General features: G+C 46.1%; 5 protein-coding genes across 5 annotated transcripts; 2 read left to right on the top strand and 3 right to left on the bottom strand.

Annotated features, from left to right (window-relative positions):
• Positions 1-117: 117 nt before the first annotated feature.
• Positions 118-2508, top strand: EDB82DRAFT_511153 (uncharacterized protein). Its single transcript, XM_025736801.2, has one exon. The coding sequence runs from the start codon at positions 193-195 to the stop codon at positions 2260-2262; it is 2070 nt and encodes a 689-aa protein (XP_025591725.1). The 5' UTR covers positions 118-192; the 3' UTR covers positions 2263-2508.
• A 4621-nt stretch (positions 2509-7129) lies between these two features.
• Positions 7130-8527, top strand: EDB82DRAFT_540145 (uncharacterized protein). The gene is made up of 3 exons (XM_025736800.2): positions 7130-7275; positions 7411-7650; positions 7769-8527. Exons 1-3 carry the CDS (start codon positions 7257-7259, stop codon positions 8116-8118), a joined length of 609 nt encoding a protein of 202 aa, XP_025591724.1. The 5' UTR covers positions 7130-7256; the 3' UTR covers positions 8119-8527.
• A 1474-nt stretch (positions 8528-10001) lies between these two features.
• On the bottom strand, positions 10002-12116 carry EDB82DRAFT_511148 (uncharacterized protein). Its single transcript, XM_065608880.1, has 4 exons — positions 11676-12116; positions 10666-11608; positions 10539-10610; positions 10002-10485 (listed from the first exon to the last, which is right to left on the bottom strand). Exons 1-4 carry the CDS (start codon positions 11973-11975, stop codon positions 10388-10390), a joined length of 1413 nt encoding a protein of 470 aa, XP_065463091.1. The 5' UTR covers positions 11976-12116; the 3' UTR covers positions 10002-10387.
• Positions 12117-13470: 1354 nt separating this feature from the next.
• Positions 13471-14575, bottom strand: EDB82DRAFT_286101 (kinase-like domain-containing protein). Its single transcript, XM_065607400.1, has one exon. The coding sequence runs from the start codon at positions 14483-14485 to the stop codon at positions 13658-13660; it is 828 nt and encodes a 275-aa protein (XP_065463090.1). The 5' UTR covers positions 14486-14575; the 3' UTR covers positions 13471-13657.
• Positions 14576-14665: 90 nt separating this feature from the next.
• EDB82DRAFT_466732 (uncharacterized protein) lies at positions 14666-16004 on the bottom strand (the record flags this gene model as incomplete). Its single annotated transcript, XM_065607908.1, has 2 exons — positions 15651-16004; positions 14666-15578 (listed from the first exon to the last, which is right to left on the bottom strand). Exons 1-2 carry the CDS (start codon positions 15971-15973, stop codon positions 14666-14668), a joined length of 1236 nt encoding a protein of 411 aa, XP_065463089.1. The 5' UTR covers positions 15974-16004.
• Positions 16005-16375: the final 371 nt, after the last annotated feature.

Below are 16375 nucleotides of genomic sequence, written 5' to 3'. Positions count from 1 at the left end.
TAGACGCCAGTTCCAAGAATTCATTCATTTAGTTGCTTGGCGTAGCATGGTAATAATATGCAGTGAGACGGACGCCAAGATGGATGAACATAGACAATACTCCGAAAGACCTACATCTATCAACATAAACTTGCCAGCCCCTCACCTACATTTGCCTTCTCCTGATTCAAACTTACACCTTGAAAATGCAAGATGGATTACGAAAATCACCAACAGTCAGTTCCCAGTGAAGATGCATCCCGAAAGAATGAAAAGGTCTCCATGCCCTTGGACGAGAGTACTCTATTGCCATCTCAGGAACTAGAAAGTGATTCTGCAACACCAAATTCAGAAACTCATAAAAAAGCATCGCGACGCACTGGCGTCACTCAAACCAGGTTTCAGGATCTGTCCAAGCACTGGGAGTGCTACAAAACAAAACCATGGAATATGACCCTTTTGCTACTATTGGGCACCGCCTTTGCCGTTGGGCACCACCTCTTCTACCTCAGTCTTGATGGAAAAGCGGCCACAGAGCAATCACTCATGCTCCGATATGGAACCATCCTTGCATTTTGTGCCAAGGCTAGTTTTGGTACTGCAGCTGCTATAGCTTTCCAACAAAGAGCCTGGCTAGTTCTTCGACACAAAATGGCACGTCTCGATACTGTGGATTCTATCTTCACTGCCAATGCCGACATCTTCTCCTTATTAACATGGTCATCCATCAAGAAGGCCAAGGTTGGCACTCTCATAGCCATCTACTGCTGGGTCACTCCGCTAGTTGTGGTGTTGACCTCCGAAACTCTATCTGTTGTGGTCGGATCGAGGGTGGAGAATGGAACGTGCCCAAACGTCCGGACTCTGAACTTTGCAAATGAAAAGTCAGCTTATTGGCTCGACCCGATCATAATCGATGACCACCATCTTATCTCAGTGTCGCGATGGAACTCGACCTTTCCAGGAAACCTAATTAATTCGACTGACCCTAATGAGTTCGACTACTGGCATGCCCCATCTCGACAATGGCAAGATATGCTCGCGTCCAGGGTTGCCTTATCCAACGAACCTATTGTCCGGAAAGGAGCAGCCGATGAGATCTGTTCCAATAATTGGAACTGTTCTTACGTCCTCAATTTTGTCGCTCCAGGCTACAAATGCGAAACACTTGCATCCGGAATAGACTCCAAAGTGCGAAATCTTGGACAAGCAAGACCACCTTTTAACACGAGCGTCCTCGCACCAGTAGGAGATACGGTATACTACGCATTGAACGACTTGGGCGAGTACCAGAACTCCCAGATACCTTCTGATAGCCAAGGATTCCCGACCCAAGACCCTCCATTCCCAAAGAGCCTGGGTGTGTTCAAATCAGAGCCTATCATGTGGATCGGCTATTGTACTGTCGAAGATTATTCGAAACCACAACCATTTGCCAGAGGTGGTGAAGACTGGGACAATGCTTATACTCCAATTATCATCGGTTGCGAGCATTACGAGGTCAACTATACGATTCAATTTGATTATGTGGGAGGGGTTCAATCGCACAAGGTTCTTCATCGCGAGTACCTGGGAAAGGTACTCAATACTACTCTCATATCAGAGACGGACCCGGACCGCAATCTTACCGACCGAACGAAAGCGACTCCGGAACAAAACTACGTCTACCCTTCTAATTTTGGTGAATATCGTCTTACCGCAGCTTATCATTCACTCGGTTACGCCCTCCGACACACCTTCAATGGGACAACAGAAATGCCACTATTTGATGTCAAGTCAAATCTACTTCTTACCCCGTTAATTAACCGATTGAATTATCTTCCGGTAAAGAACTTGGACGAAGCAATCATAAATATGTATGAGAATATGATCGTTTCATTATTGGCAGATCCCTCCTTCCATGTGGTATCATGGGCTTCAAACGGTAAACCGTCAGGCTCGGCCAAAGGTGGACCATCAACAAACTATCCTTGCCAAAAGCAACAATATGTCAATGTATTTAATTACAATGCGGTCCAACTACTTACGGTATATGCGGCAAGTATCGCGCTAGCCACAGCGGCGGTTTTACTGGGGCTGCATGCCTATCGGGAAGAAGGCAGAATGCGCGATATGAAACCTTCATCCATCATCGCAGCTTCGAGGGCAATAAAACTCCATGAGTTAGGCATGGACGGAGAGGCCAGAATTGGCTATGGTTTCATACAAGAGAGTGACAGGAGTGTGAGGAGTTTCGGCGTGGAAGGCAAAGTGGCACAACCACAACGACTGGAGAGAGGATAACATTATCCTGCTGTGTATCAGGAAGACGTTACTAAAATGTCAATAATTACAGCTCTATATCTAACCTAAGAGTTATTTATGCACTGGAATGTGGATAGGTATTTCCATCTGAGAATTTGGGACGCGGTGATGTTGCTAACATCTCGGATTAAACAAGTGGTAACTACCCCCGAATGCAACATGATGCTTAATTTTATAAGTATACGTTCCATTTTCAAGTACCTTTTCTATACAATCGTAAACGTCTGCAGTCTACTATCTTTCCGCGACCGACGCCAATCTTCTTCCCTGCTGATATTTACGAGTCCAACAATCCTCCATCTATCTTCCAGATTCTCTTGCCTAAGTGCATACTGTAATAACAGCTATTAATGGAGAGTAGTTTTTCGCTTATATGTGCCTTGCCGACTTCCAAGTAACCAACCTCAGTCATTGAATCTTTTGCGTAAGTTATTGATGTCTCCCACGACTCTGACTAATAACATCTTCGATTATCTTGCACAGACTTTCTTCTCGTAGTGTCTTATTAGCATCATTTATGTAGTATCTAGTCAGATTGAGGCAGCCTTCACACCTATAGACTGCTAAGTTAACTTTCTTTGACCAGTCGGGCACCCACGCTGGTATGGTGTCTTCTTGATCCTCATCACAAGATAGTGCATCGAGAAAAGACAAATGATGCGTTCTCCTGGCAAGATACCCTCCCAAATTAGTTTCGCTGTTGCGACTGCAAGCTTGATTTCAATACTGAGGAAAGTCTTTCACAGCATCTTAAAAACAGCCCTGCACACCCACACAAAGTATCCCAAAAGCGTACAAAATGCGACATGTGCAGAAGAACCTTCCACAGCATAGCTGCATTGAAACAGCACAAACCCTCGATTCGAAACCAGCCATTATGCCACATCAAATGTCTAGCGAGTGGTAATTGTAAGAAAAGGTTTGATTGCCCGTCGGCGCAGCTACATCGCTCAGAAGGCGAAACTTGTCCGTCAAAGATAGGAAAGGCGCACTTAATTGCAGCCATTGCCAAGAACGACGTAAGAGGGATCATCAAAACCCAAGGTTCAAGCATACGACTATTGGACGATGACGTGTCTAAGACTTAGACATCGTCAACAAGCAGTCCACTGCTAACTCCTACGTCTACGGAATTCTTTAAATCCTATCCATCGTCAATGCGAAGTCCGAATTCAAGTATTTCGGATATTTCAGGCCTCACTAAATCAATCAACCAGCAACTGGGTGTTGCAAGTGAGTTTACACAATGTCCCCTTTGCCTACCCAGATGTACCCGCATATACGGTCCTAGGGCCCTGAGATAACACTTATCGTCAAACGTTCATTCCAAGATTCTCCTAACTGTGGATCGGAGTATACCGAATGAGATATCGTTTCATTGTCCATTGACCCTGACGAAGGGCAGCAGCGCATGGAAACCTCCAAAAAGCTGCTCGACCGTGAGCGGTTTGGCACAGCATATTGAGAGTGGTGCTTGCTATGGGGGTAAAAAAACATGGCGTCTCGCGATCGGTTATCTCCAGAGTGAGATGAATACTCTGAGTCTCTGTGGGCTAAATTGCTGAATTGATGTTTGAATTTTCATCTGAAAGTTTATATTCAGCAGTGCAGTGCCTGGGGTTGAATCCGTGATCTCGGTGCCACCTTAGTGGGAGGTTAGATAATGAATTAGTGTACCTGGACTTTCATTGCGAACAATAACACCTCGTTTTATTAGACTTATTAGGATACGCAACAGTTGCAATACGAAGTTAGCCCAACACCAATGACACATACGATCATTGTGGTGGAGGTTCGATCTGCTCAAAGTCCCACAGAGCTGTCCGTCCCTTTGAACCTAGTACCAAGAGGTACGCATCCTCATCAACTTTCAACGGTGGTAGCTCGTAGATTTGCGGTAGCGGATACTTATTGGCTGTATAATAGATGGAGATATAATAACCCCCACCTACTTAACGTGAGACTGCAATATGCTGCTCCTGCCCCTGTTTTAGTGCTCTAGCAACAACCTTATCGTCGCCATCACGTCCAATAAAACGTCCTGAGGTCCATTCGTAAAATCCAACCCAACCATTCAGTTCCGTACAGCAACGTCGATAGCCTCCCCAATGGTAAGGTGTCTTTTGCAGGAGAGGCTTCCCATTAATAACCGACAGGTATCCCCCTGAGAGTCAGTCTCGAATCATAAACCAGAAACCGACAGTGGGAACAGATTTAAAAGTCATGATATCATCGTATGCCTGAAAATCAACGTCAGGTGCTATCGTGGCTGGTGCCGGATAAATTGTAGATAATATCATTGACATCGCTTCAGCACTTTCGTCTACTCCAGATAAGTCCATTTATTTGACTTTAAGTAAGGCAACTTCTGCGGTTAGCCTAGTACCCAATAACCATGATCTCTCTGTCAAACTTACAGGTTTATTCACTTTCCAATTTCTGCTCTATACAGATATCAACGCTTCTGCTCATAGTGCTGGGGGACTCGCTGGAGCTGAATATGCGGGAAAGTGGGGGTGGTGATCAGCAGCCACATCAGGAGTGGCATGAACTTTATGACAAAAAGCACATCATTTTATATCTGGTTCTCGACACTTATTGCCCAATGTACAATATCAGGAAGTCTAAACTTGGATAGCATTCAGATAACAATTACATATTTAAGAATTGCATTAAACGAAAAAGGCAATCATACATGTCGTCCGGTATAAAACATCGACCTTTACGAGATTCCACGTAGGGTGGACGCTATATTTAGGGCAGACAAGCCAAATGACACATGGAAGATAAGGCCTGAGGCACTCGAAATGGACCTTCCGCGAAATCACGGCCAATATGTGGACAACACATTGAAAATGGGCTCTATTTTCAATGATGATTAGCATGGCTTAGCGACTGAATATCGCTAGGTAAATTGAAGACAGTGCATCACATGTGGGAGCTCTTTGTATATACTAGGGAGGCCAGACAATCAGCGAAGGCTCTAAATAAAGAATACGAAATTGATATCATACGCCATTATAGGGTATGCCATGCGGTCTGCTGCAGATATGTTATAGTAGCAGGAGAAACTTTCGGGACTATACAGAGCCTTATTCTTGGAAACGATGACACTCACAGACCACTACGCCTGTATACAGTAGCTTAGGCTGCCAGCCGACACAAACAATAGGTGCCAAGGTAAATATTTGTTAGTAAGCCAGAACTTAACGCACCGTCGTTGAAATGTTAGCATATTTGAACGTGCATCCAAGCGCCAATCGGAAATTCAATTCTGCCCGTAATCAAGCATGTAGACTAGAAATGCGCCATATTTCCACTTCCGTACTAATCAGAGTCTCCATATCATACCCCGGATTTCCCCTATCCTAGCTGCGCGGCAGATTCAGCTCTAAAATCAATAGCTTTTCCATAATAAAAATGAAGACACTAATGAAAAAACACCCTAAATCCATTGCACCCCAACGGACTCAAATCACCTATGCGTTTTCGTTGCTAAAATGCATTTCAAGTAGATGCATCAATTCATTACATCGAGGCAAGCTTATATCTAGCTTGCTAGCCTATCCTAACCTCCTCTCTTATTCCTAATTGTCGTGTACCCCTTGCACCAACTCCCAAGGTTAATGTTAGAAGGCTTTGCTCCGACGTATTAGTATTTTTATGGTTCACCAGAGGGCTGCCATTTGCGTTGCCGCTTAGAGGGTGATTGCTATTCGTAGTAGAGCTGCCAGACTCGCCCATAGAGTGGCGCGCTTTCGCCAGGACAATATTCAATAGCGGAAGTTTCTGGAGACGGGATCGAAATAGCGAAACGATCAACAGCTCCGAGACAAAACGGATATCAGGTCAGAAACAGCGCCGTCAAAGAAAGCGGAGTCCGAGGGATGTAGGAAAGTCCTTTTTCCACGGGTTCACTATTATCGCATAGTGGCGTCAGAAATTTCCATTTAGAACTTGGAAGCTTGAATAGGTACTTATTTTCGTAAGTGCTGCGGGCAAACGCCCCGAAAGAAAAAAGGAATGGAGCATTAAAGATAGAAGCTCCTATGGAACACGATTCGATATAGAACTAAGAGGGAACTAAGACAATAGAGGGGATACCCGAGAAATATCCGCACAGGGCGGTCCAATTGCAAAGGTCTTAGCTGTTATTAATTATTTACAGAGGGAAGAAAGAAGCAGAGTGATGGAATTATAGTTGTCGATTACCTGGTTCCTCAATTTAGACCATTGAAGTAAATCCTTGGGTAACCTCCGCTTTAGCACGGGTTACAATGAAACTAGCGACTGATGCATTATATTTTACTGCCCTATTAGCATAGGAACTATTATATCTAATCCGAATGTTAACGGAAGTCGGGCTAGTAAAGTCCGTAGTAAAACGGAAGTCTATAAGTATACAGAAGAAAAGCTAATAGAGTTAGGGCACTAGGTTAGCTCGGTAATATTTATCTTCTGGAAATATAACATTACATTTTAAAAAAAGTCTTTATATAATACCTGGCTTAAGTCAGTAGCCAGTTAGTGCTAGACAGCACTGAGTATTAATACAACACGAAACCAACTCAAACTCACACAATTACTAACCCCGGATAATACTACAGGCCCTATACTAATCAATTATGCACAGGCATTTTATATAGGCAGAAACTGGTTAGAAGTAGCTGCTGTCAGATGCAATCAGTCATGAACTGTTGAGCTGTGCTGCTTGTGGCAATAAGCCGTACTTTAGTGGCTTGTCTATTAAGTTTGCATACTACCAGGAGGGCTAGCCCTCCTTATGCCTGGCGTTTTAAATGTCACTTGGTCAGGTATATCGTATAGTGGCGCGGTATAGTCTGTCAGTTAAATGCCATAACTTTCCCAGGTATTTAAAGCATTAATGGATCCTTTCAGAAAAGAACACTTAGCTTTATCAGAATTAACTATTAAATCTGCTGAAGCCGTCAAGTGATATATCAAGGAACAACATGGTTCGCATTACCTCTGGTATGTAATTATCGCAATAGTGAAGAAGATGCATTTTACTCCCCTCAACCCCAGGCAGAAATATCTCCTCTTCTGCCGCACACATCTTCGTGGTTTCCGTCGGTAATATGGAAATACTTACTTGTTATTAAACAGGTATTACGGTCGTCCTCTCCCTGCACACCATCGCAGTAGCAGCTCAAGGAAACTCAGCTTGTGCCAAATGGTGTGCTGCCGGATTTACGGACCCTGGAGCTGATTGCACGTCGCTGGCTGCCAAAGGAGGTGGCCCTTGTTACCAATGCGGCCCAAGCAGGCCTAACCCTGCGGATGGCATGGCTCTGTGTGCGCAGAAATGCGTGGATACGCAGACTGATGTCCAGAATTGTGGTGCTTGTAAGTGAATAGATCCTCAAGTCGCCTGTTTAATATTATGTTGAATTCAACAAACGGAGGGACTGGCTTTAGCACTGGCAAATGGTGAACCGTTCCGCTAATGCAACTGTGGGAATAGGCGGTAAGGTTTGTGCAGGCCTCTGCATCAAGGGGGTGTGCGCCAAAAATCAGTGCGAAACGCCTTCAATGAGCTGTCTCGGCCCATACAAGTTTTGCTCAAACGGACTCATTTGTGCTCAACGTGTGAATGGGCAGCGAATCTGCGTGTCGGGCGGGGATTACGTGGCTTGTGTAAAAGACTCGGACTGCAATCCTGGTCTGGTCTGTTTGTCGGAGCCGAACCAGGACTGCAGGACTACTTCCTTGAAGCCAGGAACATGTGGATACTACAGCGGCAATCCTCCAATTTCAGCCAAGAAGCGCAGAGATGCTGAAGCACCAGCATACTGGGGCTTACGCTCGTTCTGAACAGATATTAATCGGACCTAGGTGTTGTTTTGGAAGGAGGGGAAAGAATGATAATAATGCTTTCCAACTGTAGAATTTATATGCATATGTGTATTTTTCTATCCTGAGCAATGGAAATCGAAATCCAGAAAACTAGAGTTCACGTACCAGACAAAGGCGCCTTACTTGACTTCATCAAACTACCTCTTATAGGTTCGTTGGTAAGTCCAGGAGGATCCGCTTAGGCGTGGGGACGATGAAGGCAAGGAACCGAGCAACTGGTAGTATGACGATTCTCATAATGTTGGTGAGTGTCGTGTTGAAATAAGATGCCTCGACGAAGAGCCAGGTGCCCCAAATCGTCTCGGTATTTGATAAAATATATAAGTTTCAGGCGCTGTCAGCAAAACACTCAAATGGTCTGCAAGATTCGAGTGGTCTGTATACTTGATTCCGTGACAACACCCGCCGCTACTCCGAGATAAGACGAGCAGCTGTACCAATAATAAGTGCGGACTAACTGCAACAAACGAGGATTTAATCGGTAGGGGGATAATCTGTCGCCCTCGGTGATTAGGTGCGAGCGGAGAGAGATGTAGATCTGGGGTTTCCAAGCTGGACCGGCAGTAAATTTAGAACGAGAAGATCTGCTCCGCTTACAGCATGTCTTTGAGGCACATGATTACGACCCGAGACTCGGGTTCGTGGTTGTTCCTGTACGAACTTTCGAGCAGGGCCAAGGACCTGATGAGAGGTGACGAACCAGTTGATTGTGCAATGTGACGTGGAAGCCCAAAACGCCGCCACGGTGTCCGAGGGTAGGTAGGCCACGCAATTCGGGATTTCGAGGAAATAATAGACGGCAGCCGGTAAAGGACCGACTACAGGTTAGTGGTCTTTCCAAAATTTGATATATCCTGTGTCTGATGCTGGGACCATTACTTGCCATCGCTCAGCGTCCTCGACGTGGTTAAAATGTCGATGTCCACGGAGCGTGATGTTTCAGGTGGAAAAAGACTGGGGACGGTGGCGGACCAAAGGTGTGTGTTGCCACGGACTACTGTGTCTGTGGCGTCGGAGAGCTTCACGAGGCGCCGTTATTAATCTTCTAGGTCAAGTTACTTTACCATGTGCGATTGGCTTAATAATATCCTCGACGGATGATGCAGGCGGCATGGGATTGATAAGTGAAGGCGTTGTGCAGGATGTCGCTGAGAACTGTTGTCCAGACTGATCTGATATTGCTCTAGTGTGCTATCTTGGAAGCCGTGTTCGCGTTTATGCGGCTGTTCAACTGCAGGAGCAGTATTTCTTTGTACAAACATGACGTGGCCATGCAAGTTTGAGGTCAGCAAGGTGTCGACTTCTCGGTGTCACTGATGGTCCATTCTTTCTCCACATAGCATGGGATCAGGGATAGGAACGGGTAACTGAGCTTTAACTTGAGGGCCTTTCCGTGCACATTTCGTGCCGTAGGTAGTAAAGTTTCCTATTTGAGCTAGATAATGAATAAATGAATAAATGTATCTGGAATGCCAGATAGCATCGATTGTATAAGCCCTCTGATGACAAGACTGACATTTTAATGTCTGTATTTTTGCGGAGTGAGCCTGATATAGTAGAATGCGCTGGTACCTAGTTTCAACCCTTTGTTAGCTCTGTGGAAGAAATAGTAAGGCCTTATCCATCTGATTATGAGGTCTCCTATGTGGTTTTGCGGTGCCTTCCTGCTGCTTAGTTTTCTCCAGCCATTATCTATAATTGATTTCACAAACTTAAAACACTGTAGTCTTAAGATAAGCATGCTCATAGGGAGGAAAAGGTGATTGTTTGTATTATGTAGAGTGGATATGGAAATCACTTTAGCTGTTATTGACCTTCCTATGCAGGACTATATATGCCTCGGTTAAGATTTAATCGTATTCAGACCGTAAATCTGTTGTCATATACTACACGCATATATGTCTCTTACTATGCAACGACTGGTATGTACTGTAAAAATGTTGGGGGCGTAGGGTAAGTAATATTATGCCGGCAAGCATGTGTCTTTGTCGTTCCGCGGCCACGTGGGACGCTTGTGCACTATCTCTATCTGTGTATCTATCGAGCTTGTGCGCACCAGACGGGACGGGAGTAACTCCCATTGAGGATTCGCTTACATAGCCGGTTGCCAGCAGCCCAATTCTCGACCGTAGTTTGTTCCAAAGGGTACACTATCAGGGGAATGATACATCTGGGCTTTCAAAGGTTCAGTCATTGAGCCCTTATCGTTGCTAGCTGAGTCGCGGTGCTATAAGAGGGATTGCCGCTCGGGTATGTACGATCCTGAACGGTTTGAACGGCCCATTCTTAGGATCCACGCACCGTAGTGGCAAATACGAATGGCCTCTTGGGATTCTCGATTAGTTCTGTCAAGGTAGGTGGCAAATTTGGAAGCGTACCGAAGACGGCGAGAAGCGTTTCTTGAGCCGCGGGGATCCACGCGAGGATAGCAGAAACCTGCCCAAAACCCCCTGTATCGCCGGTCAATAATATAGAATAGCCATATGCAAGTGTGATGGTGCTTACACTCATTGTCCTGATAGGCGTTGCCGCTTGCTGCACGCAGTTCCTGACGCTGGACCAGCATTGCCCCAAAGATGCTCCTGACCAGTGCGGCGCCCAGGGCAGTGACTCCTGCGACTATGAGAACTCCGCCGAGTCTTCTAGGACCGACATGTAGTGCGCGGCATGCTGCCTCGTACAGACAAGTAAACAGACGCCTAATCACCCATATACCAACATGAATAGCGCAGCAAATAATAAAGACTGGTACGACGGCAGCGGCGGCAGCGAAGATAAAGACTACACAAATGATTGGCAATAAGATTGGCAATAAGATTAGCAATAAGATTTGCAATAAGATTGGAAGAAACATTGGCGTCAGTATCAACAGAACATCCATCGTTCTGAGCCCCACTAGCTTCTCCTCAGGTATGGCCAGCTCGGAGCTCGTAGGAGGAGGAATGAAGCTAATCTCTGGGACCGGCCAGTCGTACTGCTGAACACAATACTTGGTCATGGCCTCATATGCTGAGGCGTACGGCTCGGCGCTGAGACTCGTCCAATCGCGGGCGATGAAGACCATGATAATGGTGCCAAGCACGTAGAAACACAGGACCGTCTTTCTCAGCTTCGACGACTCATGCATTGGTAGGTAGGACAAGGTGCAAATAACGGATACTAGGACCTCGTAGCCAACTAGATGCTGGAGAAAGTCACGCTCCGCCACGGGGCAGACCTGGCGGACCCGTATAAGCGTCGCGAGGAGCACGGAGAAGGCGACAATTATGTTTGTCTCTTGTATGCTTCTGGCGACGGGCGCGAAAGCCTCGGACACCCACCACAGCCTGGACGGGAGCGCGAAAAACGAATCCGAATCGGGATCCGAGCTGGCGTACAGCGCCAGAATGCCGAGAATTGGTCCAAATAGGAGGGAGCTAATGCCCTGAATAGCATACGAGGACATGGCCTGCAAAATTACATCAGAATTCCTATACCTTCTAAAGAATGAGGTTTGTAATCCGTGGCCGACGCACACCTATGCCGGATATATCGGGGTTCCCGGAGCCGTAGATCAGGTCACACACCCCTGGGCATTTGTCCACCAGCAGCGAGATATTGTAACCGGCCCAATCTTCCACGACGAGCTTAACAAGCTCGGGTAGGCTATCGAAAGCACAGGATGTATTCCCGTCCAGCGTGACTGGTGGCAGAGTTGCCAGCGGAGGTAGCGGCATCGTTGACAAAGTCGCAGCCGTAGTCGAGTCGACTTCGGCTGCGACCCATACTTCTCGCGGAAGCAACCAGATATGGAGCAAAAAGGTTTCCAGACGCATCGTCGACGTCGTGAGGGGGCTCTATGCAAGATGCTTGTGAAGCGGCTTGCCGGTATGCTCTTTGGAGAGACTGAAATTATGGATCAATACCGCTAATAATGGACCGGATGTTACATTTAACATCCAGTGAAACAAGCAGAGTGATAAACCCTATATGTTGGCAAGAGTCAAGTTAAGCCTTGCGAAGCGAAGCGGGGAGGGGAGAGGCTAGCTGAAAGTCTAGGCCTCCAACTGAAATAAGCCACCACAACCTGGCCTCGTTCAGGATTAGCTTGTCCCAGCTGAACACCGTTTGTTTTTGTCACATGAATTGTACACTAGTTATTAAATGACTTCGAAACTTTGACAATGCCTTCTTTATTTATCGGATAGACCGGGTCGGTTAATTCCCTGCCGCCGCGCTGGAGTTCCTCGTGGGGATTGTAGCCGCGGTAGTTGCCACCACCGGTGTAGTTATAGGACGCCTTGAGAAGCCTGTCGTTCTCGCACCCTTCTCGGTGCTAACTTTGTTGATTTTGCCATGGGAGGGGGGGTTTACCCTCCACATGTCTTCGAATAATCTATGACTTACAGATTCTACTGATATAAAGCCAGTGCGGATGAGGTTATCTTTTGGAAAAACATAACCGTCACATATACCCAGCCTTCTACACTGGACTCTAACCTCCGCTAATAAACGGAAGTAAGGTTAACTCTTATAAAGCCCTTAATCAGACTTCCGCTAATACACGGAAGTAAGGCTAACTTTTATAAAGCTGTTGATCTGCCCTCTGCTAATTACCAGCATGGCTAAGTTCTTAAGTTTAGCAAGCTGATATAGGTGGCGTTACCCTATAAAAAAACAGGTTACACTATAATCTCAAGTCAGTGATTCCAACTTTAAATAGCTTCAAACCTTTATCCGACAGAGGTCACTCATAATATGGCGATTCTTAGCCTCTCACTCTGAAATGGTAGCCTGCCCTCTAAGAGCATTAGCGCCAGGCAACTATATCAAAGTTTACCAAGAGGTATCCAAGAGGTCTCAAACTGGTGTTGGAGTTAGATAAAACTCTAAAGAGATATCATATCTAATTATACTCTTAGAAAACTCAAAATACACAAGTCGCGACATGCTGGCTAGTGGATGACGATGTACCACTCAGACTTCTCTCCATGGATTAATATTCTGCCACCCCAAGACTTATATAGCTGCTTCTTTAATCCATTCGAAAACAAGTCATCTAATATCGACCTCGTATTTCCTAGCTCGCTTGATCTGGTGCGTCCACGCATTAAAGACAGGCAAACCTCCGATGGCGTACGGTGAAATCTATCTCCCAGTACCTGTTGACAGCAATAGCCAAGGAACGAGCAACCTAACCACAGCTGCAAGTTGACTTGTTGATGAGCTAGCTACCAGGATCTTGTGAAATACAGGCCACTAATTAGATGGATCGCATACAACCCTGCTCTGCATACAGCCACAAATGGCTCACCGCCTCTTTCTCTTCGGGCGAGGAAACTAAGCGGGAAACAAAACTTTAGACTTCAGACGCCCAAATTCGCCCTAGCAGTGTCCGACGTCTTTTTCCCTTCTGAGGTGAAAATAAGGTCTGTCGAGGATGCTCTATGCATATATTGCATATCATCCTAATCTTGTGACCCATGGCAAGCTACCTAAACTACCGATAATGTGACGTTTAATAGAAAAGAAGGCTGCGGATTGTCTGGATCATTAGGTACTCTGATGTATAGACGTGCATGATATCCTGCACTACATCTAGCCACTCTGGTCGAAAACGACCTGCGACCGTAGCGTTACAGAATTCCCAGTACTCTGGATACCATCCTGAGATCTCCCAGTCTATGATTATGACCTCATATTTTTGTCTTTGTGACCCATCTAATCCAGTCCTCTTAACAAGAATATTTTTAGGTTGTAGATCCCCGTGTGTGAATTTGACTTGATGGTTGCATAGTGTTGCAGACATAAGTGTCCGTAGTAGTATAAGATGTGCCTGAGGCTCAGTTTCCGCTAGCCGCTTGAGTATACCTTCATTAAGGTCCTCTTCTCTGTTGAAAGGACCTGATGTAGACGGGTCCTGATCTGGGGTCCAGAAGATTCCATCGATAAGTGGTTGTCGATCGACAGAGCCGAAATAAGAGGGTGACTGTGGCTCAAGGCTGCGCAAGTCCTGTAAAGCAGCATGAAGTTGGTCAGTAATTTCGGGCTTATCAGATGCTTCAAGTGACGGCCAGAGATCTCCCAAGCTTTTGCCATCGATGTACTCCATGATAATAAAGATAACCCCGGACTCTGGCTCTACTATTGTCTCAAAGAGTTCTGGTACAGGAACCCTACTATTAGTTGATACGAATCGGAGGGCCTCGGCTTCTTGGAGGGAGACAGTATGGCCAAACTTGACTGCGAAAGTGCCCACTTTCACAACTTTGGCTGAAGCATCAGGGGGGCTGAGCACTTCGGTGGATGCTCGTATTTCCGCGATGGTAGGAGTGCGAGGTGCCATTTTGTCTTGTGGCCAAATAGATGGTGGAGGAGATTGAGAGATGAAGGCTTGAAAGCGAAGAGAACAAAAGGAAAGGCGGAGAGGAGGGTCAGGCTGGATAAAGGAGTTGTGGTGGCCTGAGGCCCATACCTAACAGCCTCTTGAGGATGCCTCACGTATTGATAACATAAAGTCCCAATCCTATCCCCCATGAGTGCAGCTTGTCACTGCATAAAGTATCGATCCGTATTCATCCACTGCTTCCAACCATCTGTCCACTCTCTTGCGCCTTTCAATAACCCCATCCTCATCAAGATCATCGGGAATAGGCCATAGTTCATCAATCCGAAATAGACTGTCAACCCAGTCCGCCAAATGAATGTTGTAGATCTTTTCCCACTCCTGTCGGACACTTGACTGCCACAGCGCCTTGCTTGACGGTGCTGGTAAGCCTTTCAACTCAGTCCCCAGATAGATCGAAAACCCATCCTGAGCGGACAGCACATTGTCGAAAAAGTACATCGTGAACAACGTCCGTCGTTTTGCTTCTGCTACAATCCAGTCTTCCCACTTTGGACGGATCCCTTGCTGCTCGGAGACAGACATGAGACCTCGACGCGAACAAACGCAAGCGATCTCTTGAAGCTTGATCACAGCTTGTCGTAGGAAGGGAACCGGGCCACCGGGCGTAAGATAGAAGAACAGAACCATTGAGTATATCAGATGTGCTTGGAACGCTGCAAGTAGACTAGCGTTGTCGTATGTCGCGTGTTTGTCGTAGAGGTTGTTCATTTCGCGTTGTATGACATCAGCGGCAACTTCTTCGCTGCCCGGAAGGGACTGTTCACATATCCGAACTAAGCTCAGACACGTCGAGAGAGGTGGAGTTATCAATTCTGTGGTGATTTGAGACGAGTGGATGAATGGAGGTATGCCGCGGCCTCGAACCATCATAGACGTGTACGATCTAAGGATGCGATAGACGAAACTCATTATGTTGGGGGAGTATTCCTTGACGGTTTGTCCGGGCAAGGGTACATAAGAGTTCAACCAGCGATTTTTGATGTCATCGCTATTGATTGGACATACAAGTGCTAGATTCGAAAAGTCTAGGCTTTCTTTTTCTGTTCCGCGACTATGTAATTTGGTAATACTCGATGGTGGCGTTGGTACCGTGGCTGAGAACGAGCTGATGGGAGTACTCCCAGCTATGATCTCTATCGATGGGATGGTTGAGTTTGGCGTTTGTTCTCTTTGAAGCGAATGTTTAATAGTGTCGACAGTGACATCAGACGTCGAGATGGAGTAGTGCATTTGTGTCTCATCAAACAAGCTTGTATCGTGTCCATCTCTGGCAGATTCCGCTACAGGGTAGTTACACGACAGGCCACGAAGTGCACATCGCCCGCATGTTGCCGGTCTTCGATCACATTTTGCCTTTGCAGACGAACAGGACTGGCAAGCCTTTTGCCGAGAAGTTGAATATCTCGAGGATCTGGTTGGCGGCATGGGCTGTCTGCTGAACTGAAAGAGTCAAGCTGTGAGTGATCAGTCACTTCCAAAATGATGGTACATGAAAGATAATACGTGAACGGGCTAACGGAAGAATGATAGCCCGACACTAGATTCAGATTTGGGACCAATGGGAACACTTCATAAGCTCGCATAGACCCCCCTTGGCGTTTATTCCAGGTTCGGGAAAATTGTGTCGCGTCTACTTTGCGTAATCCGCGATGTGCCTCTAATAAATTAAAGCCAAATTACGGCTACTTTTCATTAAAAAATCGGCGATGCTCAACTTCAGACGGAACGCTCTTGTTCAAGGACATATCTAAGACAATATAAAGATTAATTAATCTCCAATACTCTATATGATAGTTTATCTACATAGTCCTGAAAGGGCTCCTAACA

The sequence above is a fragment of the Fusarium venenatum genome (assembly GCF_020744135.1).
Source record: "Fusarium venenatum strain MPI-CAGE-CH-0201 chromosome Unknown EDB82scaffold_4, whole genome shotgun sequence".
NCBI lineage: Eukaryota > Fungi > Ascomycota > Sordariomycetes > Hypocreales > Nectriaceae > Fusarium > Fusarium venenatum.
Note: the sequence above shows the minus strand (reverse complement) of the source record. Positions and strands in the feature narration are given on the sequence as shown.